A 24,330-nucleotide genomic window follows, 5' to 3' on the forward strand; every position below is an offset into this window, starting at 1 on the left:
ATAGTCCATAGCGTGACTCTACCAGAATTATCCATTCCAGTATTGATGGATATACAGTATGTGCTATTTGCAATTCTTTTTTGGGGGGAGGGGTCCCCTATGAGAAAACATGCTACTGTCAACATTTTTGTACTTATCTCTTGGTGTCCATGTGTCAAGAGTTAGTTTTCAGTTTCCATCCCTAATTCTGGAATTGATAGGTTGGAGGATATGCCTGTGTTGTTCTTTATGGGTAGTGACAAACTGTCTTCCAAAGTGGTTGGACCAATTTAAATCCTCTCCAGGAAATGATGAGAATTCTGTTGCCCCATGTCTGACTTTAAAATTTGGAAAATAGTGTTAGTGCCATATTGAAATCGTGCCAAATTATGAGTTTATTGATTGATTGATTGCCGAGTTGGGTCTTTGTTGCTGCGCGCGGGCTTTCTCTAGTTGCAGCGAGCAGGGGCTACTCTTCGCCACGGTGCGTGGGCTTCTCTCTGCGGTGGCTTCTCTTGTTGCGGAACACGAGCTCAGTAGTTGTGGCTCGTGGGCTCAGTAGTTGTGGCTCACGGGCTCTAGAGCACAGGCTCAGTAGTCGTGGCGCACGGGCTTAGCTGCTCCGCGGCATGTGGGATCTTCCCGGACCAGGGCTCGAACCCGTGTCCCCTGAATTGGCAGGTGGATTCTTAACCACTGCGCCACCAGGGAAGCCCCAAATTATGATTTTAATTGTATTTCCCTGGTTCTAATGCATTAGAGCATATTTTCATGTTTATAATTGCAGTACTTGTTTCCTCTTCTATAGAATACCTGTCCTTTTGCTCAATTTAAATGTATTGTTTAATTTTTTCTTATTGGTTATAGGAGTACTTTTTAGTTTGGGTACTAGTCCTTTGTCAGTTATATGTGTTGCAAATATCAAGTCCCAGTTTATAGCTTGTCTTGGTGGTTTTTGATGAACTCACTTCTTTTTTTTTTTTTAACTTGTTGGCCACACCCCTCAGCGTGTGGGATCTTAGTGCCCCGACCAGGGATTGAACTTGAGCCCCCTGCATTGGAAGCGGGAAGTCTTAACCCCTGGACCGCCAGGGAAGTCCGAAACTCAGGTTCTTAATTTTAATGTAGATAAAATTTGGGGACTTCCCTGGCGGTCCAGGGGTTAAGACTCCCCGCTGCCAATGCAGGGGGCACGGGTTCGATCCCCAGTCAGGGAACTAAGATTACGCATGCCACACGGCATGGCCAAAAAAAAAAAAAAAAAAATTTTGTCAGTCTATTCCTTTATGATCTTTACTCCATGTGTTTCGTTTTAAACTTTTTTTTTCCTTCAGGGTTTTAAATTGTTACCCGGATCAGGGATCTGGAGGGCTTCTTTTTGGAAAGGACCAGATGGTAAATATTTCAGGCATCTGTGAGACTTTACAGAATAAGCAGAGGGCCTGATTTGGCATCGAGGGCTGCTCTAGATAGTCTTCTAACAGAGATGATAGCTGGGACCAGAGGAGGAGTACAAACAGAGGGTCATACACCATATGTCTAATGTTTAAAAGGTTAGAAATCTAGCTAACAACGTGTTAAATGAAATAAAATATACTCTATCTTCCCACCTTGACAAATAAACCTTCCTAATGACAGGGGAAGCCAGGTTTGAATTTCGAAATCTTGGCTCCTTACGGAGTTCTGCAGCGAAAGGGGAGGCTCCGACGGACCCTCCCCGCTCCCACCCCAGGTCCTCTGCGCTTCTCTTCCTTCCTTGGTTTTCTCCCACACCAGGGCTGTCACGTTGGCCGTGTGTGGACACCTCAGCCCACGTCTCTGTGTTCCATCCCACCTCCCACAATAGCCATTCCTTAGCCAACCCTGGGGCCCTGGAGCCTTGGGGTGTGTCTCCTGGGACACTTCCACTCCCCACAGGGCAAGTGGAGGGAGAAACCTGTGTAGCTCCTGGGGCTGGCTTGGAGCCGTTTGGGCAGGGACTTGCGGGTCTTGGGTTCTGGAGCTCAGTCTAGATGGGGATGTGTGATGAGTGGGCTCCATATAGACAGGCCGTGTTGACCCTGCAGACCCGTTGTGGGAAGGGGCTTGGCTGGAGGAAGCCCAGAGCAAAGACCTTTAAATCAGAGGCCCAGGGCAGAGGTCACTTCTGCCAAGGTCTAAAGGGAGTATTGAGGTTAGCTTTGCCTTTCACACTTTGGTGTTTAATCCAACTGAAAATTTATTTTTATTATTTTCCATATGAAAACAATTACCTAGCGCCGCTTAACTGAAATTCTGTCCTTTCTGCACTGATAGGTAACATGAACTGTCATAAAACAAGTTTCTGTGTGCGGGGTTCACGTACAGGCTCTTTTCTGTACTGTTAATCATTTTATGTGGCTCTATATTGTTTATACTTGCTAAAAGAAATACTCCTGTCTTGTTCTTAAAGTGAATCTTGGATATTTTTGGCATTTGGTTCTTCCCTATAAATTTTGGAATTGGCTTTTCAGGTTCTACACACACATACACAGATCTTACTGGGAATTTGATTGAAATTGCATTTAATTTGTACTTCACTTTGGGGAGAATTGATATCTTTACTGTTGTGAATCTTCATGGTATCTGTTTTTTCTACTTATGAGATTATCTTTTAAGTTTTTCAATGAGTTTTTGTTATTTTACTATGTAAGTCTTGGATATCTTTAGTCAAATCTATTCCAGGGTATTTAACTTTTTTTAAGTTTTTGTAAATGGTATCTTTTAAAAACTATATTATCTGTTGTTGGTTTAACAGCAGATAAATGCATTGGTTATAGGAATGCATTGTAAGAATGCATTGATTTTTGAATATTGATTTTTTTTCTTCTTTCTTTTTTGGCCGTACTGTGCAGCATGTGGGATCTTAGTTCCCCACCCAGGGATTGAACCCAGGTCCCATGCAGTGGAAGCTCGGAGTCTTAAACCACTGGACCGCCAGGGAAGTCCCTGAATGTTGATTTTTTTTAATAGCCAGTGAATTTGCTAAATTCTCGCATTATATCTAGTAATTTAACTGTAGATACTTTTGCGTTTTCTGTGCAATCATATCTTTGAAAAACGTAATGTTCTTTTCTTCCCAATTCTTAGGCATTTTATTATTTTCCTTTGCCTTGTTGCACTGGCTAGGCCTTCCTACCCCTAGTTGTTCAAGGAGGAATGTTGATTAGAAGTCATAGTGATAGTAGGTGCCTAATCTTGTTGGTGATTTTAAAGGAAAATTCTGAATATCACTATTAAATAACATTTTTACTATGGGGTTTTGTAAAATAATCTTTCTAGGTAAAAGGATGTTCCCTCCATTTCCAAGTTGTTACACGTTTTAATTCAAAACAGGTATTGACTCTCTCCTCCTGAAATTCTACTTATTTTGTATGTTAGATCTTCTCGCTCTGTCATCCATGTCTCTTAATCGTCCTGTCATAATTTCCATCTGTTTGTCTCTTTTTACCCCATTCTGGATGATTTCTTCAGCCCTATCTTCCTGTTCATGAATTAGCTTTTCAGTGATTTTTGTCTGCTATTAAAACTGTCTTTTGGGCTTCCCTGGTGGCGCAGTGGTTGAGAGTCTGCCTGCCAATGCAGGGGACGCGGGTTCGTGCCCCGGTCCGGGAGGATCCCACATGCCGCGGAGCGGCTGGGCCCGTGAGCCGTGGCCGCTGGGCCTGTGCGTCTGGAACCTGTGCTCCGCAATGGGAGAGGCCACAACAGTGAGAGGCCCGTGTACTGCAAAAAAAAAAAAACAACAAAAAACAAAAACTGTCTTTTGAGTTTTATTTCTAGTAGTATGTTTTTCACTTCTGGAAGTTCTCATTGGTTCTTTAAATTTTTTTTCTTGGTCATTTATAATTTCTGGGTATCTGAAGTCTTTGCAGGTCAGATTTTGCTGTCTTTAGTTTCTGCTGAATCTTCCTCATGGCTCCTTCATTATCATGTATTTTGTGACTCCGTGTGTGTGTGTGTGTGTGTGTGTGTGTGTGTGCGCGCGCGCGCACGCACATTTCCCTTGAAACTTTTATCTTTTGGAATTCTTTGAGGGCTGGGTCTTTTCAGGGAGAATTTGCTTCTGCCAGGCTCCTGGCGACACCAGCAATTTGGTACTATTAAATTAGTTTTTAAAGATTAGCATTTAATATAAAGATTGAAATTTTGGCTTGAGGCTTTTTAGATCTCCAGGTGGTATGAATCTGGTGTGTGAGTTTTCGGGAGAGTGCTTTTGTAATGACAAATTCTGTAGGTGACCTTTTTCCCCCAATGCCAGCACCATTTTTTTTTTAATTAAAAAATTTTTAATTTATTTATTGAAGTACAGCTGACTTATATTAGTTTCAGGTGTACAGCATAGTGATTTGATACCTCTATAGATTACATGCCATACAAAGTTACTATAAAATATCGACTATTTTCCCTGTGTACCTTACACGGCTGTGACTTATGTATCTTATTATTTTTTTTTATTGAAGTATAGTTGATTTACAGTGTTGTGCCAGTCTCAAATGAACTTATCTACAAAACAGAAACAGACCCACAGACGTAGAGGACGGACTTATGGTTGCCAGGGGGGAGGGGGGATAGACTGGGGGGTTCAGGTTGGTAGATGCAAACTGTTAACATCCAGCGCCATTTTAACTACAGTTTGCCTCGTGGTCTTGGAGTCAGGGTGGGGATGGGTTGGTGCAGGAGTGGAGGAAAGAGCTTGTTCATCTCTAGGTTACCCTGGCTCACTCTAATGGTAGCCCTTCTGGGTCCCAGATTTATGAAGCAAGGTTCCCTAATTTGAGCAGAGTCTGGGCTTTGTCTCCTTTTCTCAGTCTCAGCCATGGAAACTGAAGTTCAGGTTCACCAGGTTTGGCAGATACTCTCCAGGGAAGTGCCACCTTTCCTTAGTTCTTGACCTGATTATTCCATCCAGAAATGTTGGTTTACAGTTTATCCTGTATTTATGGTTGTTTTCAGTGAATCAAAGTGCCTAATCTATCAAACTGCTTTAAAAAAAGGTCTGCCCTACTGCTGAAAAGTGATGCCTGTTCTTGGCTGTTTTTAAAGGTTTTACATCAAAAAAATAATTCCAGGTCTTGAAAAATTGAGCAGTTTACTGAAGAGCTCAGGGAAAGTGTGTTGTAATGAGCTTGCCACTTACAAAGAGAATTCCTAGAAATACTGCAGCAGCAACAGAAGAAATCTTGAAGGGATCCTGCTTTGTCCTTTGACTCTAACAGGCAACGTCAGAATGTTTGTCAAGCTCCCCCCCCAACACACACACCTCCGGGAGAATCCATGAAGATGACGCACCCTCTTTCTCCATGACTCTGAGGCTGCTGAGGCCCTTGACAGTGCAAGGCTGAGATCAGCGGGGTCCTGAGGATCCTAGTCACAGGGATGAAACAGCATCCCCGTGCAGTGGCACTGGTCGGGGAACTAAGATCCTGCAAGCTGCACTGTGCGGCAACCGCCCCCCGCAAATTAAGAGAAAGAAAGAACATGACATGAAGTACTGGGCCCCAGAGTAGTTTGGATTCATATTACACTGTATTTTTCTTTGCACTTGAGTTTCTTTAAAATTTTTAAGGATTAAAAGTAGAAGTTTTTCATCATACCATCAATTGCTACTATTAAATCTTAGGTATTCTTTATGCTCCTGAAAGTTTGGGGCTTTGGCAGTGGGGGAATTGGATAGAACTTAATTCTGGTCATTAAAAGTATGTTTAACTTGCTGTTTATTCTGATAATCTAATTTATAGCTATTAAGCAAAATTGTCTTTATATAAAGAACTTTCTCACAGGTGGTGTTTTATTTAAGGTAAACCAGACTAAATGTCAGCTGCCTGAAAATATCTTCAAAGTAAATGAACTCACACACTTGCTTGATTTTTATGAAGATGCATACAGAAGGAGCATCTGGAAAATGGACGCAGTAAGTATGGCGTATTTAAAGAGGGTATCGATCGTCGGTAAGTTAATACAGGCACTCGTTCTGTAACTTTGTACGAATTTCCAAAACTTCCTGTACTCTGCAGAGCTGCCCAATAGAAATAGCAGGGCTTATGGGAAAAGCAAGGCAGACCCCTCAAAACCGATGCAGTTTTGTTTGTAGCCAGAACACTGACAGAAAAGTGCTTCCTACCTGGGGGGATAGCTCAGATCAACCAGGCAAGCAGCTGTGGACAGCGCCGCGAGATGAAAAATGCACAAAAACCGAAGGGTAGAAATCTCTCCACACCCTGATTAGAGGACCGGTGGTACTGAGGTAACACCTACGGGAGTGGAGCTTTGCTCTTAAGGTAGGTATAGGAGGCTCGGTGACTCACCAGGAGCCAGCAGGATAGGGCTGTAACTTTGGGGAGGGTTCCCTGGGTATAAGTACTCCTTTTTCATTTTCTTAAAATAAAGCTAAAGGGCTCTTGCTGCCAGTTCAGCAGCTGATCTGAGATTTTTTTCACCTTTTCTCTGAAGGTTCTAATTCTACACCTAGCACATCATCCTTCACCTGGGAAGAGTCTTGTCTGAGCTAACCAGCCATCTACATTCTGTCAGTCCCCTGCTGACCGAATGCATCTGAACTAATTTCACGTTTCAGAAGTGCAGGTGGCCGCAGAACAGACTCTTTGGGAAAATGTCCAGAGTTTATAATTAATGGTGAAATCAAATGAGTAGTGAAAACACTAGGTTTATATACCTTTCACTGATAGATATAAAACATTTCCTTAGAATTTTATATATCTGAGCCCTACTGACCAGCATTTTGGATTGCTTTGGCTATAAGTACTGAGACCTGAAACCATCAGGGCTTTAAGGCTAGGAAGTAAGGCGTAAGATTTCTCTGTCCTTTCATTTATCAAAATTGTTGTCATTTCCATTTTTAGGACACTTCAGTGGACATCCACTATCCTGTCATATTCAGTCATTTTCCATTTATCTTTAATATTCTGTCGAAAATTAAACTACTGTATGCAGATTCACTTTTAAAAATACAGGTATGCGTGCCTATTTCTTTGTTTTCATTAGCAAATCAAATGATGAGTACCTTTTCCAATGTATAATAGAGGAGTGATAAGGGAGCCACCCACTGGTGAAACCAGTGGTGGTCATAGCATTCAAGAAGCTTATACTCTAATGAAGAAGGCTATGGGCTTCCCTGGTGGTGCAGTGGTTGAGAGTCCGCCTGCCGATGCAGGGGACGCGGGTTCGTGCCCCGGTCCGGGAAGATCCCACGTGCCGCGGAGCCGCTGGGCCCGTGAGCCATGGCTGCCGGGCCCGCGTGTCCGGAGCCTGTGCTCCGCAACGGGAGAGGCCACAGCAGTGAGAGGCCCGCGTACCGCAAAAAAAAAAAAAAGAAGGCTAGAGAGGCTGTCACAATTTGAGTTGGGTTGGCCTTGAGGCATATTAGGGCCTCAGTAGCAAAGACCAGAGCTTGGGCCTAGCCGTAGGGCTTTTGCCTTGAGGTTGGCGCCGGTAGTCTTCTGAACGGTACTCACGCATGGCAGACGTGGGCTTGACTGGGATTAGCACCAGTACATAAGAAGGTCCAATCTAATGGGAAAACATAGTAGTGGGAATAGAGGTGACAGAGGATTCTTGAAATTCAGACCCAAAGAAACGGCTGGTACTCTGTGATCATGCCATAATAAAGGTTTGTGTAAAGTATTTCCCTTGCAGATGTACTTACTGTCGTCAGCTGACTTGGTTCTGTTTGTCAGCGTATCCAGCAAGGGGTTTTGAACTTAAAATTGTACACTTGAAAATGCCTCAGAAAATGCACCTCATTGCATTATTATAAGGATTAAATTTGTTGATATCTGTAAAGCATTTAGAACAGTGCCTCTCACAAAGTGCCTGAAAGTGTTAGCGCTTGTCACTTTTATGCTGATATATGCATTTGTATATCTATATGCATGAATAATATTCAAATCTATGTCATAAAAGTAGATACCTTTACCTAATGCAGTTGCCATAATAAAACAAAATAGGAAATTGATTTATAAGTTCCAAGTAAGACCATTAATGAAATATTTAACAAAGGAAAATGGAAAGAAAAAGATACGAGAACTTGATTTTACTTCAACTCTGTAACTATTCTCTCTTGATTCTAAACAAGCTTCCGGTAATTTTTTTATAGAAATGGCATTTGATTTCTCTCTGTTTTGCTAAGAGACACAGACGTTAATGATCCCAAATTGCCATTTGGTTCCAGGTGGACGGTCTGTGTGTCTGTCTGTCAGTCTGTGGGTCTGTCTCTCTCATGGTAACTTTGTAGATTATCTGTCCCCTAAAATCTCTCTTGTCTGAGTTTTCCTCCTAGAAAAGGATATCTTTAGAGAGGTCTTTCATCCTGCGCTTTTCCTGCGGCAGGCTTCTTTTCTAAACGTCTGAACTTCTCTTCCTGATGAGAATACCAGGTTTCAGCTCACTGCTTCGGCCTCGCTAGTCAGTCTCTTAGCCTGTTGACGATCGTTTGTCGGTCCCTGAAGTGTTCACAGCTGTGTTTACGGGATACAGTGGTCCAGAGGAGCCCGCGGTTGGTCACCTTCCTGCTCACCCAAATCAGCCCCACAGAACTTTTCATTTCCTATGTCTCATGTATCTTCTGCTCACTGGGGGTGAATACTGAATATATAGCCTGTCTCCAGGGGTGTATGTGGGGCCCTTTTCATAAACGTTTGTGGCACGCGCGTATAGTAAACTGAACCGGTTTATTCTACTTTGTAAATTTCTACTTAGAGCAAACGGTGAAATGGAGTGAAACATTTTTCTTTTCCCAGGAGCAGAGATGGCGAGCTTGCATGAGTTTGGCTGGCATTGTGGAACAAGAAAGGTCTGAATTTGCTTTACTGCCCACCTTTTGTCTAACAGTCAGAAGGAGTCACTTGATTGAGGATGTTTTGAATCAACTAAATCAGCTTGAGAATGAAGATCTGAGGAGGGAGTTACAGGTAAAATATAATTCTTACTTAATGTTTTTGCCGCTAAGACAGAAAACATAAAAGAATGTAATAACGGGCCTTACAGAGAGGGGATTATCTCCCTTTTCCGCTGGGGTTACCTGTATTGGAGTTCCCCTAGGTTTCCCCAGTTACCTGTGAATTCCAGGTGAGAGCTGTCAGTACAGTCTGCCTAAGGAGCAGCAGGTGAAATGGTCGTCCTCCCCCCCAACCTGATCAGGTAGACAGCCCAGTACTAGCCCTAAGAGGTCCATCCCCTCATGAGGCTTGACCAAGCCGGCTGGTCATCACCTTTTAAAGGTTCCAGTGAGATGGGGTTGACCCAGAGGAGAATTGAGAGATTGTTTCTGCTCTTCTGCAGGAACCCAGATTGCTTCGTTGAAGAGAGAACATTCTCTTTATTGACTACATAGTTTTTTGAGGGTATAATTGTAGATATCACCATGTCCTGAGTATTCACTAATAATGATCTTTGGTTTAGCTACTATATAAATTGTCTCACTAATAGATATTTGACACAGAATAATAATGACTAGAAGATCTAATGAATGTTTTCCTTATGCCAGGAACTACTGTAAAAGCTTTACACTTTTGTAACCCTTTGAACCACACTGTGTAGAAGGTTCTGTATTTCCCTCCTTTTACAGATGGGGAAACTGAGGTGCAGAACCATGAGGTAACTTATCCCAGGGTGACACAACTGATAAATATCAGAGCCAGGATTTCAGCCCAACGATCAGGCTCTAGACTCTCCAGTTAATCAAGACAAGTCAGGATTTTCCTGATAATATTTATTAGAGTGTTTTTGATTCGAGGCATTAGTTTATCACTTGTCCTACTCAGATTAAAGAATGATTGACTTGACCAAACTCAAGATACTATTTTAAAAGTATGAGTTTGCAGTTAGAGTTGGCATTTCTGTGTATTTTTGCACATAGATAATTTTTAAAAATCTAGTGAACTCAGGCTTCCCTGGTGGCGCAGTGGTTGAGAGTCCGCCTGCCGATGCAGGGGACGTGGGTTCGTGCCCCGGTCCGGGAAGATCCCACTATGCCGCGGAGCGGCTGGGCCCGTGAGCCATGGCCGCTGAGCCTGCGCGTCCGGTGCCTGTGCTCCGCAACGGGAGAGGCCACAGCAGTGAGAGGCCCGCGTACCACAAAACAAAACAAACAAAATCTAGTGAACTCATTTTGACTCTAAACTGTGTCAGCCAGCCAGTCCACTCAGTTATTTTAGTTCCACTTTTATATTTCATTCATCCATTTAAAAAATTTAGGTAACATTTGATAAGCAGCTACTATTTTCCAGACTGTGTGAGATATTTTACCTGCGTTATCCCATTTAATCTTTCTGATGATCTCGTGGGAAAACACTTTGTGAGGTTAAGGAGCTTGCCCATATAAAGGGCATGGTAAGAGAAAGGATAGAAGTGCCAGCATAGAGCCGCAGGAATTTCTGGTATTAAGGCAGCAAGAAAAAGAAGAGAGAAATGAAAGCCTGAATAGTGCTTCGTAAGAGAAAGCAAGGGAGAAAAGAGTGTGAAGAAAGAGGAAGTGGCCAGAAGTGTAAAATGAGTGAGGGAGATCAGGATGAGACCTGAGAAACTCAAGTCCTTGGAATTGGGGATTCACAGATTCTTGGTCCTCTTGGAGAGAGGCATTTAAGTAGAGAAACGAGTTTAGAAGTTGGTGTACATTAATCCCCCAAATTTGGCGACCTAGATTAGAGGAAGCCAGTATTGTCTGTACTGGAAACAATGGTGTTGAGATTTTTTTTTCTTTTAAGGATAAGGGAGACCTTAACATATTTGTAAACTGAAGTGAAGGATTCCAAGAAGGAAAGGCAGAAAGGAGAACAGAGCAAGTAATTGAAGGAGCAAAGATGGGTTATAATAGAATCATCTTGAGGAGGGATTGGTGTCAACAGGTGGGATTGCTGCCTCCTTATGGAATCAACAGCCAAGCCAATAAATACATGTGCTCTGGGTTTTCAGTTTTTTTGAAAATTCTGATTTCGTTATGTTTATTTTCATTATACTTAATGTACCTGATGATTATAAAAATGATGCCAATTGAGGTCAGTTTAGTGGTGAAGACTTCAGGCTCTCAGGTTTGTCACCCGTAGGATTAAGTCTCAGCAGCTGGGGACTTCCCTGGTGGCGCAGTGGTTAAGAATCTGCCTGCCGGTGCAGGGGACACGGGTTCAAGCCCTGGTGCAGGAAGATCCCACATGCCGCGGAGCAACTAAGCCCGCGAGCCACAGCTACTGAGCCTGCGCTCTAGAGCCCGTACTCCGCAACAAGAGAGGCCGCCGCAATGAGAAGCCCACGCAGCACGACGAAGAGTAGCCCCCGCTCGCCGCAACTAGAGAAAGCCCGTGCGCAGCAACGAAGACCCAACACAGCCAAAAATAAAAATAAATAAATTTATTTTTAAAAAAAGTCTTAGCAGCTGTATAACCTTGGGAAAGTTATTTAAGTTCTTGAAGCCTCATGAGCCTCCTAGAATTTGTAAGAAAATTCAATGCACTAACACAAGTAATTTGCTTACCCCAGTACCTCCCAAATACTTGGGTCCACAAATAGTTATTAAATGAGATTTAATGCGTAGCAGTACAGAGCTCTGGAAGTGATGCATTATTTGCTCTGTTTCTTTAGGTTTCATTTAGTGGAGAAATTGGATATAACTGTGGAGGAGTCAGAGCAGAGTTTTTCCGTTGTCTCTTTGAAGAAATGACCCGGCCAGAATATGGGATGTTCACATATCCTGAAGAGGCTTCCTACATGTGGTTTCCTGTCAAGGTAAGTCCTCTTTTCTTGGTGTAGGTATTTCCTGAGAGAAGAGGTATGGGGATATACCATAGAAAATTAGGTTGTCTAGACTATTGTATTATGAGAGAGGAATTATTGATGTAATTATGGAGATAACTTTTAATTCTAAAAAAGTGATTATTTTCTCTAAAATGGGGGTCCTCTTGCCCTGGGTTCCCAAGTCCACACAAGAGAATTTAAGCAATATATATGTATTGACCATTTCTAGAATGTATGGGTAAAAATGAACCCTTCCTTTCTTAGGCACTCATTCTTTGTTCTGTTTCCCCAGTGAATTTGAAGATAAAGCCTATGAAAAGAAATTGCAAAAACTTTGTTTATAAGGATTACTGAGCCTAATGTGTTTCTATTCCTGTTAATACTTTTATGTTTTATTGAAATATGTCTGACATATAACATTGTATAAATTTAAGGTGTACCACATGTTGATCTGATATATTTATATTATAGTATGATTGCCATTGTAGTGGTAATTAGCACCTTTATCACATCTCATCATTATTTCTTTTTAGTGGTGGATAATTAAGATCTAGTGCCGTAGCAAATCTGATGATTGTGATACAGGATTGTTATCCATACTCACTATACAGTGCATTTGAACCCTAGGATTCATTTGCTACTCATTGCAGCTTTTCCGCCTAAACAACATCTCTTCTATCTCCTCACCCCCATACTATTAATGCTTTCAGTAACCAAAACTGTGGCAGGGATTTAAATTGACTTAATAATTGAATATAAACCCTAAGTATTCTTATCTCAAGATTTTTCGTTTTAATTTGTGATTTGATTTTGTGAAAGGGGAGAAATGGTTTACCTAATCTAAATATTCCATTGTACTGGTAAAAATTCATAATACGTTAAGGTTTTTTTTTTTTCCTCTTTTCAGCCTAAATTTGAGAAGAAGAATTATTTCTTCTTTGGGGTTCTGTGTGGACTCTGCCTATTCAGTCACAATGTTGCCAACATCCCTTTCCCACTGGCTCTGTTTAAGAAACTTTTGGACCAAGTGCCATCGTTAGAAGACTTGAAAGAACTCAGTCCTGTTTTGGGAAAGTAAGTTAACATAGTTCCTTTTTCAGAACCCTATCTAACGTATATTTAGGTAAATAATTAAACACACACATTCCAGTAGTATTTTCATGTTCAATAGTAGCTTTCTGGGTATTTTAAACTGATTCTGACTTTGTCAAATTGTTAGATAATATTTTAACTTTCTAAAATTAAGAAAAGTTGGTTTTTCGTGTAGTCAGTCCTCACTGTTTTCATTAACCTTTGGTTTATTTGAGTAGAGACAGTCATGACAGAGCACAGGTTACACCTTGGTGCAAAACCTGCAAGTGATGCTTATTTTATTTCATTTTATTTATTTACTTACTTATTTTAAAGAGACATGTTTTCCAAAGTTGTTTTTTTGGTTTTTTTAAAATTTATTTATTTTTGGCTGTGTTGGGTCTTCGTCCCTGTGCGTGGGCTTTCTCTAGTTGCAGCGAGCGGGGGCTACTCCTTGTTGCGGTGTGGGGGCTACTCTTCGTTGCGGTGCGCGGGCTTCTCATTGTGGTGGTTTCTCTCGTTGCGGAGCATGGGCTCTAGAGCGCAGGCTCAGTAGTTGCGGCACACGGGCTTAGTTGCTCCATGGCATGTGGGATCTTCCCAGACCAGGGCTTGAACCCGTGTCCCTTGCATTGGCAGGCGGATTCTTAACCACTGTGCCACCAGGGAAGTCTTGATGTTTATTTTAAAAGTTGTTTTATGTCATCATCTTTAAAATGAAAACTTATTTCTAAGTTAAAAGACAAGCCACCACTTCACAAAACATATTGGTAACATATAATAGAAAGGGTTAATACCCCTGCTGAATAAAGTGTTCCTGCACATCCATAAGAAAAACTGACAGAGTATACAAGAAAGCAACCTACAAAAGAAGCAATAGAAATGGTTCATAAGTTAAGATGATCATGGAATGCATATTAAAGTGAGAGGCTAATACGGACTTCAAATTGACAGTGGCTGGAAATACCGATGCTGTGTGGTGTCAGCAAGGATCTGGGAAAAGGTTCACTCTGATATCGAGAATTGTGAGTGGAATTGTAGACTGGTAACTCCTTGTCAGAGAGCAGTATGGCAGTACAGTATTCCCCCTTATCTGCAGGAGATGCATTCCATGCCCTCCAGTGGATGCCTGAAACCGTAGATAGTACCGAATGCTATATATACCATGTCTTTTCCTTTACGTACATACTTAGGATAAAACTTTATTTATAAATTTGGCACACTATGAGATTAACAATAGCTAATAATAAAATAGGACAATTATAATAATATACTGTAATAAAAGTTATATGAATGTGGTTTCCCTCTAGGAAATCTAATGCCTTTTCCATCCTAACTAAGCACTTACCATGCACTGTGGCCATAACTTTTGCAGTTTGAGGTGCAAGAGCAAACCAGCATGGATTTCTTTTTTCTTCTTTACAGTTTCCCAGGTAGAAGATTGTTTCATACTGTAGATCCTAGCCACCTCAGCGTCTGATTTTTTCTTTCCTTATTAAGTTGAGAACGTTCACCTTTTCACTTAAAACACACAGTCTCTGGCTTCTCTTGGGCCCATCCGAATTGCCAGCATCCCTACTCTTGCTCTTTGGGGCCATCATTAAGTAAAATAAGGGTTGCGTGGATGCAAGTACTGTGATACCACAGTGGTCATGAGGCAGCTACTGAATGCCCACCAGGTGGGATGCGCTGGACAGAGGGATGATTTCCCGCACAAAGAGGGATGGTGTGAGATTGCGTCATACTCCTCAGTACGGCCTGCAATTTAAAGCTGATGAATTATTCTGCCGTTTTCCATTTAATATTCTCAAATTGCAGTAGACCGCAGATAACTGAAACTTTGGAAAGCAAAACCATGGCTAAGAGGGGACTACTGTGCTTAGAATAAAAAAAAACATGTTTGCTGCTTTGACGCAGCAATTCTGCCTCTAGACATTTCACATCTAGAAATAGGCAATCGTGCAAATATGTCTCGTAACGCCCATCGTATTAGATAGTTTATACTATGTAGACTACCTAAATGCTCTTCAGTGAGGGAATTAATGCTTTTGGTGTATTTATGCAATGGAATACTATGGGGATTTCTAAAAGAATGAGAACAGTAGTATGATTCTGTTATTATTATTATCCCTATTTTACAGATGAGGAAACGGAAAGGGAAGAAAGTTAGGTAACTTGCCCCAGATCCCATAGTGACAGAACTATGGTTGGAACACAGACACTGGCTCCAGAATCCAACTATTAACCGTTATACTTATTATACTAACAAGATAAGGAAAAAAATATTGAAAGCACCAGATTTGGAAAGGAGTAGATAAGTTTGTCATTTTTTACTGAAAACATTGAAAATGACATAAATAATGCTTATGCCTAAGAAGACTTAATAAACTAAATAACTTAATATACATAAACTGAATAAAGACCACTAAATCCATATTAGCATTTCTCAAACTTTTAGGTCCTAAGACTCTCTTAAAAATTAAGAGAGGACCCCAAAGAGCTTTTACTTGTATCGGTTACATTTGCCAGTATTTATAATATTAGAAATTAAAAGTGATAAATGTTCTAAATACAGGAATCCATGCTCCTTCTGTTAGCTGTCATGTAGCCTCTGGAAAACTCTGTTCTGTACTCATGACAGAATGTGAAGGAGGCAAGTAACGTCTTAGTAGTATTATGAAATTAGTTCTGACCTTGTGGACCCCCCTGTAAAGGCCTCAGGGATTCCCAGAAATTGTTGGTCTTGGTTATGCTTTGAGAATCCCTGATCTCTATATTCAACAAAACTCCTATTTTAATCCCAGCAGGCTTTAAAAAAAAAAAAAAAGGCTGATTTAAAATCTATATGGATGAACAAGGGGCCAGGAATAGCCAAAAATAATTTGCAAGGTGAATAAGGACGGGGAACTTGGCCTACCAGATATCAAGAGTCATTAGAGAGCTGTATTAATTAGGGCAGTATGATATTGGTGCAAGCTTTCCAATGGTACAGGAGAGCATAGAACCTGACCCCTATACACACGGAAGTTTGTTAGAGGTAGTATATTAGATCAGTGGGAACAGAAGTACTGTTCAATTAATGCACCTGGGAAAAAAAGGAGAACAGATACCTTACATCACATAATAGAATCAGCTCTGTGTGGATAAGGGACTTAAACACTGAATGCAACGATGATGAAAATACGGACAGTTATCTTTCTCACCACTGGGATTTCTCAAGCAAGACATAAAAATACCAACGTTAAAGGAAAGATTGATAAATTTAAGTGCAATAAGATGAAAGAAGTTCTCTGTTCATCAAGAGATACCTTAGCAAAGAGAAAAGATACTCTTCAAACTGTAGATATATGTATAACATTTTGGGGGTGGTAGAAAAATGGGATAAGGGAGGTACCCCCCTGTAGGTAGGTATAAGATCCTGGCAATGTTTTAGTTCTTGTTTGGGGAGTCAGGTTCACAGGTGTTCTTCATAAACATACCCATAAATAAGCAAACGAGCTGTACAGGGACATTTAAAGACAGAGTATCTTGAACCAAGTTTATGATGAATCCAGTTTTGTCAGCTGAGTTCCCATTACTTTCCCTCAACCCCCCCAAAGCACAATAAAACATGGTCTGTTTTTATCATGATACCATAATAAAAGATCCAGCATTTTAGAGAATTCCTTGGCGGTCCAGTGGTTAGGACGTGGCACTTGCACTGCCATGGCCTGGGTTCAGTCCGTGGTCGGGGAACTGAGATCTCACAAGCCATGTGGCACGTGGCATGGCCAAAAAAAAGCAAAAAAGGATCCAACATTTTGGCACAATATGGTAATAAAAAATCCAGCAGGGAAAAGGAATCAACTTGGATTCCACCTTCTCCCAGAGGTCTTCCCCGATGACACGCATCCCTTCAGAAGGAGTTAACCAAGCTCTCCCAAGTTGTGCCTGTACCATTTACATCGTTCCTAACTGCACACAGCTGACAGTACTGTAGTAAGATTTGTATCAGCATATCTTACCTGTAAGTCTCAGGATTTAATCAATAATAATGTCTTACTCTCAGCTTTACGTCCCTTATCCCTGCCATACCAGATACTTAATAAATGTTTGTTGAATGAATAAATGAGTGAGGGAGCACATAATATAGTATGCCTTGTATTACTTTAAAAGTATTTGTCGGGGGGCTTCCCTGGTGGCGCAGTGGTTAAGAATCCGCCTGCCAATGCAGGGGACACGGGTTCGAGCCCTGGTCCGGGAAGATCCCACGTGCCGCGGGGCAACTGGGCCCGTGAGCCACAACTACTGAGCCTGCGCGTCTGGAGCCTGGGTTCCACAACGAGAGGCCGCGACAGTGAGAGGCCCGCGCACCGCGATGAAGAGTGGGCCCTGCTCGCCGCAACTAGCGAAAGCCCTCGCATAGAAACAAAGACCCAACACAGCCAAAAATAAATAAGTAAATAAAATTAAAAAAAAAAAAAAAGTATTTATCGGGACTTCTCTGGCAGTCCAGTGGCTAAGACTCCGCGCTTCCAGTGCAGGGCACGCAGGTTCGATCCCTGGTTGGGGAAACTAAGATCCCGCATGCTGCATGGCCTGGCCAAAAAATAAAAAATTAAGAAAAATAAAAGTATTTATAAAGGTGGAAATATAAAGACAGGCTGCTCTCCATTCTGATGTAACCTCTGTTCTCACAGATGCCTTGACACAGTTAAGGTGGTCAAATTTCAGGTCTGTCTTAAGCTTGAAGATACTGGGACAGGAGGTATAGAGAAGGTCCTTTGACCCACCCACTCCTAAAAATTTCAAGTGATACCTGATAATTAAAAGGAAATCTATTATTCTGTAAGTAATGTTTATTAAAAGCTTAAAGAAAGGTAACACCAGTGTGAATGAGTTTCAGAATCAATAAGCATGTTAGTGATCCTCTTCTGAATTAGGAACCTGCTGTCACTGGGTTGAGCCAGATAGGGTGGAGGGAAGAGAGCTGGGAATTGTGTGAGGAGCCTGCAGAATCGCAAATAAGCCTCCACATCTCACACTTTTGGCTGAGGTCAGGCCCGAGTTAGACTCTCAGTACACAGAAGCAGGTTCTGTGAACTGAACCTGAATAAGCGTGCCTTGGCATTTATTTTAGATGATGTTTCTAGCCATCATGATTATTGACATCTAAAGAATAAAATCATTTGTTCTTCAGGAGTTTGCAGACACTTCTGGATGATGAAGGCGATGACTTTGGAGAAGTACTTCACATCCACTTTAATGTGAGTAACAGTAAAAATCAAATTACAGCTCATACTTCACCTGATAAACCTTTTTTATACTTACCTTTAATAAAAAACCACACTGAATTAAGCTAGTACAGAAGGTGTTCCTCATTTTTCATGAGCTGGGTGTATCAGTTAGATTTTACCAAGTAACAGACAACGCCTAAACTTACTGGGTTAAAGCAGCAGACACGATTCTGTGGGTGTCTGGACTGGGCTGACTTGGCGGGCTGCCTGGCCCACAGTGGCCTTGCTTACACACCTGGTGGCCAGCAGGCCGGTTGGCTGAGGGAGTGTCAGCTGGAACAGCTGTCTCTGTTCTAGTGGCCTTTTGTCCTCCAGTAGGCTAGCTGAGGCTTCTTCACGAGTGGTCGCAGGGTTATGGCGAGTAGGAGATGGCAAGCCCCGGCACACCAGCTGCTCTTCAAGCTTTTGCTCCTGTCAGGTCCCGTGGGCTAAAGTACTTCACGTGGCCACGCTCGGACTCGGGAGCCGAAGAAATAGACTTGCCCTCTTGATGGGAGGTGTTGCAAAATCACATTGCGTAAATAGCAGGATGGGAGGAATCTGTGGCCATGTTTTGCAAATCTACCATGCTAGGTCTGTAGTGTGTAAAGTGAATGCTGAGCTATGGCAACTGTCCAATTAATGTATTCAATATGATCAGTTAAAATAGATAATTCAGGTTCTTTTAGAAACTTATTTTTCGTTCTGCATGATAAAGGTGGTAATTTTTTACCACCTTGCTGGTTTGAGGAAAAGAGGTACGCTCCAAAGTGTTTTTGTTGATAGTATATTGTTCGGGATTCTCTCGGAGATACTGAGTTCATTTGTGGTTACAGGTGCATTGGGACAAAAATGATGTAGACTTAATTCCTAATGGAAGTCACATAACTGTCGACCGCGCTAACAAGTAGGTACAAAGAAGTGAAGTATTTGTTTTGTTTGTACACTGCATTTATTTCACTGGGCTCTAAAAACTCCTTGTAATTATTATTTTCCTTTCTCAATCATTTTCCTTAAAGGCAGAGAGTCAGTTCATGTTGTATGTATGTGTGTGTCTCCGAGGGTTTGTATGCTGGCTGGGAAGGAAATGGCTTTCTTGGAGAAGCCTTCCCTCATCTTCCTGTCTAGGATTATACCACTGAGCTCTCTCTCTTTATCCCCTTACCCAGTTTTACTTTTCCTTTTCGCGTCACACGTTACCTACCTTTAGGATTTTTGCTTGTTTCCTTATCAGTGTCTCCGTAGCTCTGAGGAGCTGCGTGATGGCAGGATCTTGGTCTGTCTTGCTCACCGTTGTTTATCCAGTGCCTGGAGTTGTCCACAGTGGTGTCTGGTCCACAGCATTCGCTTAGTTTTGTTAATATTACTAGATGTTACTGTGGTATCTTGACTTCCCAGTACTTTATGGGATGCCATTTAGAGCCATAGAGTTTGCGATTATAGAACGCTCCCCTGATAGTTAGTTGGTCAGAGTGGCAAAGATATATCTAGTGAGCATTCTTTATTTTAAAAAACTTGGTATTATAACATACAGACAAGTTCAAAATTAGAAGCATTCAGATCAGGAAATGGAACATTTCTAGCTCTGTGGTGTATTTTATGACGATACCCCCATTTGTCCATAGTATTATTGAATGCCTGGCCCCTTTCCCTGAAAGAATTGGCAAATGTGCCCAAAGGCAGAAACTGCAAGCTAAGTGCTGGGCTCACCTCGGGGAGCTTCCCTTGTCTCTTAGTCCAAAGGCCCTCTTGAGTCTTGACTTAGATTTGGAAACGTGGAGCTAGATGTGCTTTTGTATATTACCTGGGTTTTTCTAGTTCCTATCGCTGGGAACATTTGCTACAAGCTACTCCATCATAGCTAGATGTATAAATCCCCTCTTTCTTTGTGTTTAAGCACAAATAATTACTCACTCTGACAAATTCAGACAATACAAAAGAGTATAAAATAGGAGGTTTCTCCTGTCTCCCAAGCCCATTCTCCAGAGATAACAGGGATGGTTTTATTCTTCGAAAATTTTTCTCTTCTTATCTGTCAGTTCTCTTAACTGTGTGACTTTGAGCAATCTCGTACCTTCACTATGTCTCAGTTTCTTTTCCTCTTTACCAAAATGCCATAAGAACCTGCCTTGCAGAGTTTTACGAAGATTAAATTAGACAATACATGAAAAAAACAGCTCTAACAGTTCATGGCACATGGTAAGCACCCAATTATTAGATGTTCTAGCTCTTTTTTTTTTCTGCTTTAGAATATTTTATTGGTATCCTTTTGATAAGACCAAGTAAAGGCCGCCTAATTCATTTTGGCCCCCAAATTTCTAGGCAGTCCCCTCCCCCCATCCCCCAGAGGCTGACAGCTGCTCACATGGGTTCATGCAGGAAAGATGTAAAGTTCCTAGGATCTGTCCAACACCAGATGGAGGGCATCCTTTGTGTCAGCAAAATTCAGAGTACCCGGGTAGAAGGCGCGCTGCTCTCCACCTCTTGTCCCAGCCTGTTGTTGCGGTGGCAGGAACCATTACCTGGGCATACCAGCCATCCCAACAGCACTTCTCCAAGAGGAGAATTCCAAACCTTAGGCCTTCAGTCACCAGGCTAGCCCTGAATCTCTGTGAAGGGGCACTGCCCCAGCTGGACTTCCGAAGCTCTCATGCTTTATTCAAGACTAACACGCCGGTGGATGTCTCAAGCCCCCTCGTGGCACTGCAGACCCTCCTTCGAGAATCAGAGGGCTGCACACCGGCAGCTGTGCAAAGATGGCGCAGGTGGCCGCCTTCGCCTTGTTTGGGGAAGGTTTTGCAGCAGCTGCCAGGAGGACCCCAAGGCCACTGTCTCTTACTTTATTTCTATCATCCTTTTCACCCCCTCCCCCAGGGGTGAAACTACCCCCTTGCAGTAACCTGAAATCATCTTTTGTTTCATTAAAGGAGAGACTATGTTTCTAAGTATGTCAGTTACATCTTCAACATCTCTGTAAAGGCGGTTTATGAAGAGTTTCAAAGAGGATTTTACAGAGTGTGCAACAAGGAGATTATTAAATTTTTCCATCCGGAAGAACTCAAGGATGTGATTATTGGAAATACAGATTACGACTGGGAAACATTTGAAAAGGTACATCATAAAGGCCAAGTGGTTTGAATTACAATTTTGTTTGTTTGGTTCCTGAATATTTTTTTTTTTTGCATTTTCTCTAGAATGCACGTTACGAACAAGGATATGACAGTTCACATCCCACCATAGTGATGTTTTGGAAGGCTTTACACAAATTGACTTCGGAGGAAAAGAAAAAATTCCTTGGTGAGTACTGCATCAGGAGGAGATCTATAATCTCGTGTCTTTTCTGTGAGGTAAGGAAATCTCGTGTGTCATGGGTACCATCTGCAACAAATCAGGCTGTCAGAGCCACTCCTAGCCCAGTGGAATGTCCTTTATGCCAGGTTGTCCCAACATCAAAAAACAAATGTTAATATAGGTCTTTCTCCTGTCATTTTCAATTCTGCCTTGCTTCTAAATGTTTCTTCTTTTCTTTGAGCTAAATATTGAAGCTTCTCCTGTAGTTGAGTCACCATTCAGTTACCCAGGCCCTGTGGGATGAGCCAGGCTGTGTACCGTCATTTGTGTCCACTCCTTTACCTCAGCTTCAGCTCAGTTTTATGCCTACTCGGTGCTTTTCCTGAGACCTGTCTAAAGACTTCCTCTCTCATTGTCTTACTCAACTTCCTTAGCTTATTTTTGAGATACGTTTATCTGCTCATTCTTTTTTCTGTGGATAACATGGGTGTTGGAAAGTATTCAGACTTCTCCAGAAGCCCAACCTAACTCTCCAGTCTTAACGCTTATAGGAAATCTTTGTTCCAGCCAAACAGTCCCCTTGTCTGTACATTCTAGAGCCTACTCTGCACCTCCCACCTCCAGCTTTCTCCATCCGTTCCTCGAACCTTCACGTGCCTCCTCGTGGCCTCTCTAAACCTTTCCCTCCTTTAAAGGTTCAACTTCATTCCGAACTCTCGGAAGTCTTCCCGGTCATCCCAGCCTGACTCTCTCTCCCTGCTGTGAACCACAGCATTTACACTCAGAAGGTACTTAACTCCATGGCACCTTGTTTGCTGTCTTACACCCTTTTATTTTTCTCTTGCCGTTTGTCTTTTCCTGCTCAAGAATCTAATATTCCCAGCCAGACTGTAAGCTACTTGAGGGCAGTGACTGTGTCAGACTTTGTGCTAACAGTGGTCCCCAATGCAGTCCAATGTAGGACTCTGCACAGGGGCCCTCAGTTAGCGTCTCTGAACAAACACATTTTTCTCTCTGTAAATTTTGGTCTCTGTGAAGCAGATCACTCATTTTGATTCTTCTTTTGTAGCGTTTCTTACAGGAACGGACAGAATTCAATTAATAGGCTTAAAGACCATGAAAATAACATTTCGCTGTCCTGAAGATTTGAATGAGAAAGATCCCATAAGGGCACAGACGTGTTTTAGTGTCCTCTACCTCCCTAAATACTCTACAATGGAAAGAGTAGAAGAAGCGCTGCAAGTAGCCATCAACAGCAACAGAGGGTTTGGCTGACTGTACCTCTCACTCTTTCCCCCTTTCGGGACGTATTTTCAAAAATAAAGTTAACTCAGAAATGAACATAAAAGTCTTGCCGACTGTTCAGTGTGTTTACCTGCTTTTTTGGAGTGGCTGTTTTTGCATGTAAGATGTATTAGTAGTGATACAGATTAGGCTGTTAAAACAAGGTGACTCTGAAACCCAGTGCATCAAGTGAGACGGAAGGGATTTTTTTACCTCATAAACGTCTGGGTGGTGCGTCCAGGGGCTGACGTGGTGGCTCTCCCTCTCACACTGCCCTAGTAAAAGTCACAAATGACTCTCTTGTTGCAAATTTCAATGGAAACTTGCCCATTTCCATCTTAAAGGTATTTATTGCACTTGAAACTGTTGACTACTTTCTCCTCAAAACTCTCATGAACTGCTAGGCTTTCTTTTTTCTTCGCTGCTTCCTCATTTCCTTTGCATGTTTCTCTTACACTCCCTCGACCTAAAGCCTAAAGTGCTAGCGTGGGCGTCTTTTCCCAGTCTGCACGTACTCGTCGTCGCCATGGAGTCAGTTATGACTTCCATGCTGATGGTACCCAGATCTCTCTCTCTCTTTGCCTGACAGGAGCTGATAAGAGTCCAGCACTGCAGCCATCGTTCTGCGTGGCCTGTGTCTACCTGCATGCCTCTCAGCTCCTTCATTGCAGCATGTTCAAGAAGAAGATGGCCATCTTCCTGTACTCAGCTTGGAATGGTACCACCAAGCCCTCCTACTGCCATCTTCCCTTCCTCCCTCTCCCTCTCCCTCCCTCCCTACGTTAAAAGTATCAGTCAGGTTTCGATAATTCTAATTCTCATCTCCCTCTAAGCCCACCGCCAGTGCTTTAGTTGAGGCTCTCACCATCTCTCCCATCGCTGCGGTTGTCTCTCAACTGGTCTCCTTGTATCTAGACCAACACTGTCCAGTAGAACTTTCCATGAGGCTAGAAATCTAGGTCTGCACCGTTGAATAAGATGGACCCCTGCTGTAGTTAAGGATTAGCTGTTGAAGAATTTTGAAGAGAGGAAACTCGTTGGTAGTAGTGGCAGAAAAAAGTGTAGAACTGTGCTGTCCAATGTATGGCTATTTAGCTAAAATGAGATTGAAAATTCAAGTGCTGAGTATCTACATGTGACTGGTGGCTACCGTATTGGTGCAGATTTGAGCACGTGTCACCCCAGGGGTCCATGACACACGAAACCTCTGCAAGTTTGCATGTGCTTTTTTATTTCCTTTTTCTGGGAAGAAGAGCCATATCAGCTGCATATATCAAAACAATTTTCAAATCAAGCAATAACGTCCAGTCTCATTAACACCGTTATTCTAGTTCCCAAATCCATCCCGACGTGCCTCCTGGTCTCCCACCACGGCCCTGCATACACAGTGTACCCCCTTCTTGTTGTTTGTAACCAGCTCAGTTTCCTGAACAGGCTGCAGTCTCCTTCCTGTGTTTTCACACATGGTTTTTCTTCTGCCTGGAACCCTCTGCTCACCCCACCTGCACCCCTCCTGCTTCCTCACCTCCTGTCTTCAGTTCCACCACCTCCTCTGTCTGGGCTATTCCCAGTCGTTTCTCAGGATTCGCTGCAGCTGTCAGGCCTGTCTAGTAGATGCCATGAGAGTGAATTAATAAGTTTGTGGAATGTGGCTACCTAGCTCAGAATTCCCCAACTACAGTCT

At 42.3% G+C, this 24,330-nt stretch overlaps 1 protein-coding gene across 2 annotated transcripts in view; it reads left to right on the forward strand.

Annotated features, from left to right (window-relative positions):
* Positions 1 to 22,710, forward strand: part of HERC5 (HECT and RLD domain containing E3 ubiquitin protein ligase 5) — a 41,665-nt gene extending 18,955 nt beyond the window's left edge. Inside the window, exons 14-23 of one of the 2 annotated variants that reach the window (XM_065877134.1) lie at positions 5,798 to 5,911; positions 6,861 to 6,971; positions 8,757 to 8,927; positions 11,593 to 11,736; positions 12,653 to 12,819; positions 17,996 to 18,062; positions 18,908 to 18,978; positions 20,999 to 21,182; positions 21,266 to 21,368; positions 22,432 to 22,710. In XM_065877134.1, coding sequence (XP_065733206.1) covers positions 5,798 to 5,911; positions 6,861 to 6,971; positions 8,757 to 8,927; positions 11,593 to 11,736; positions 12,653 to 12,819; positions 17,996 to 18,062; positions 18,908 to 18,978; positions 20,999 to 21,182; positions 21,266 to 21,368; positions 22,432 to 22,637 — 1,338 coding nt within the window. In that variant the 3' untranslated portion in view covers positions 22,638 to 22,710. The remainder of the gene's footprint in view (positions 1 to 5,797; positions 5,912 to 6,860; positions 6,972 to 8,756; positions 8,928 to 11,592; positions 11,737 to 12,652; positions 12,820 to 17,995; positions 18,063 to 18,907; positions 18,979 to 20,998; positions 21,183 to 21,265; positions 21,369 to 22,431) is intronic. The other variant, XM_065877135.1, reaches the window with a different exon arrangement.
* Positions 22,711 to 24,330: the final 1,620 nt, after the last annotated feature.

Source organism: Phocoena phocoena, chromosome 5 (assembly GCF_963924675.1).
Source record: "Phocoena phocoena chromosome 5, mPhoPho1.1, whole genome shotgun sequence".
Classification (NCBI taxonomy): domain Eukaryota; kingdom Metazoa; phylum Chordata; class Mammalia; order Artiodactyla; family Phocoenidae; genus Phocoena; species Phocoena phocoena.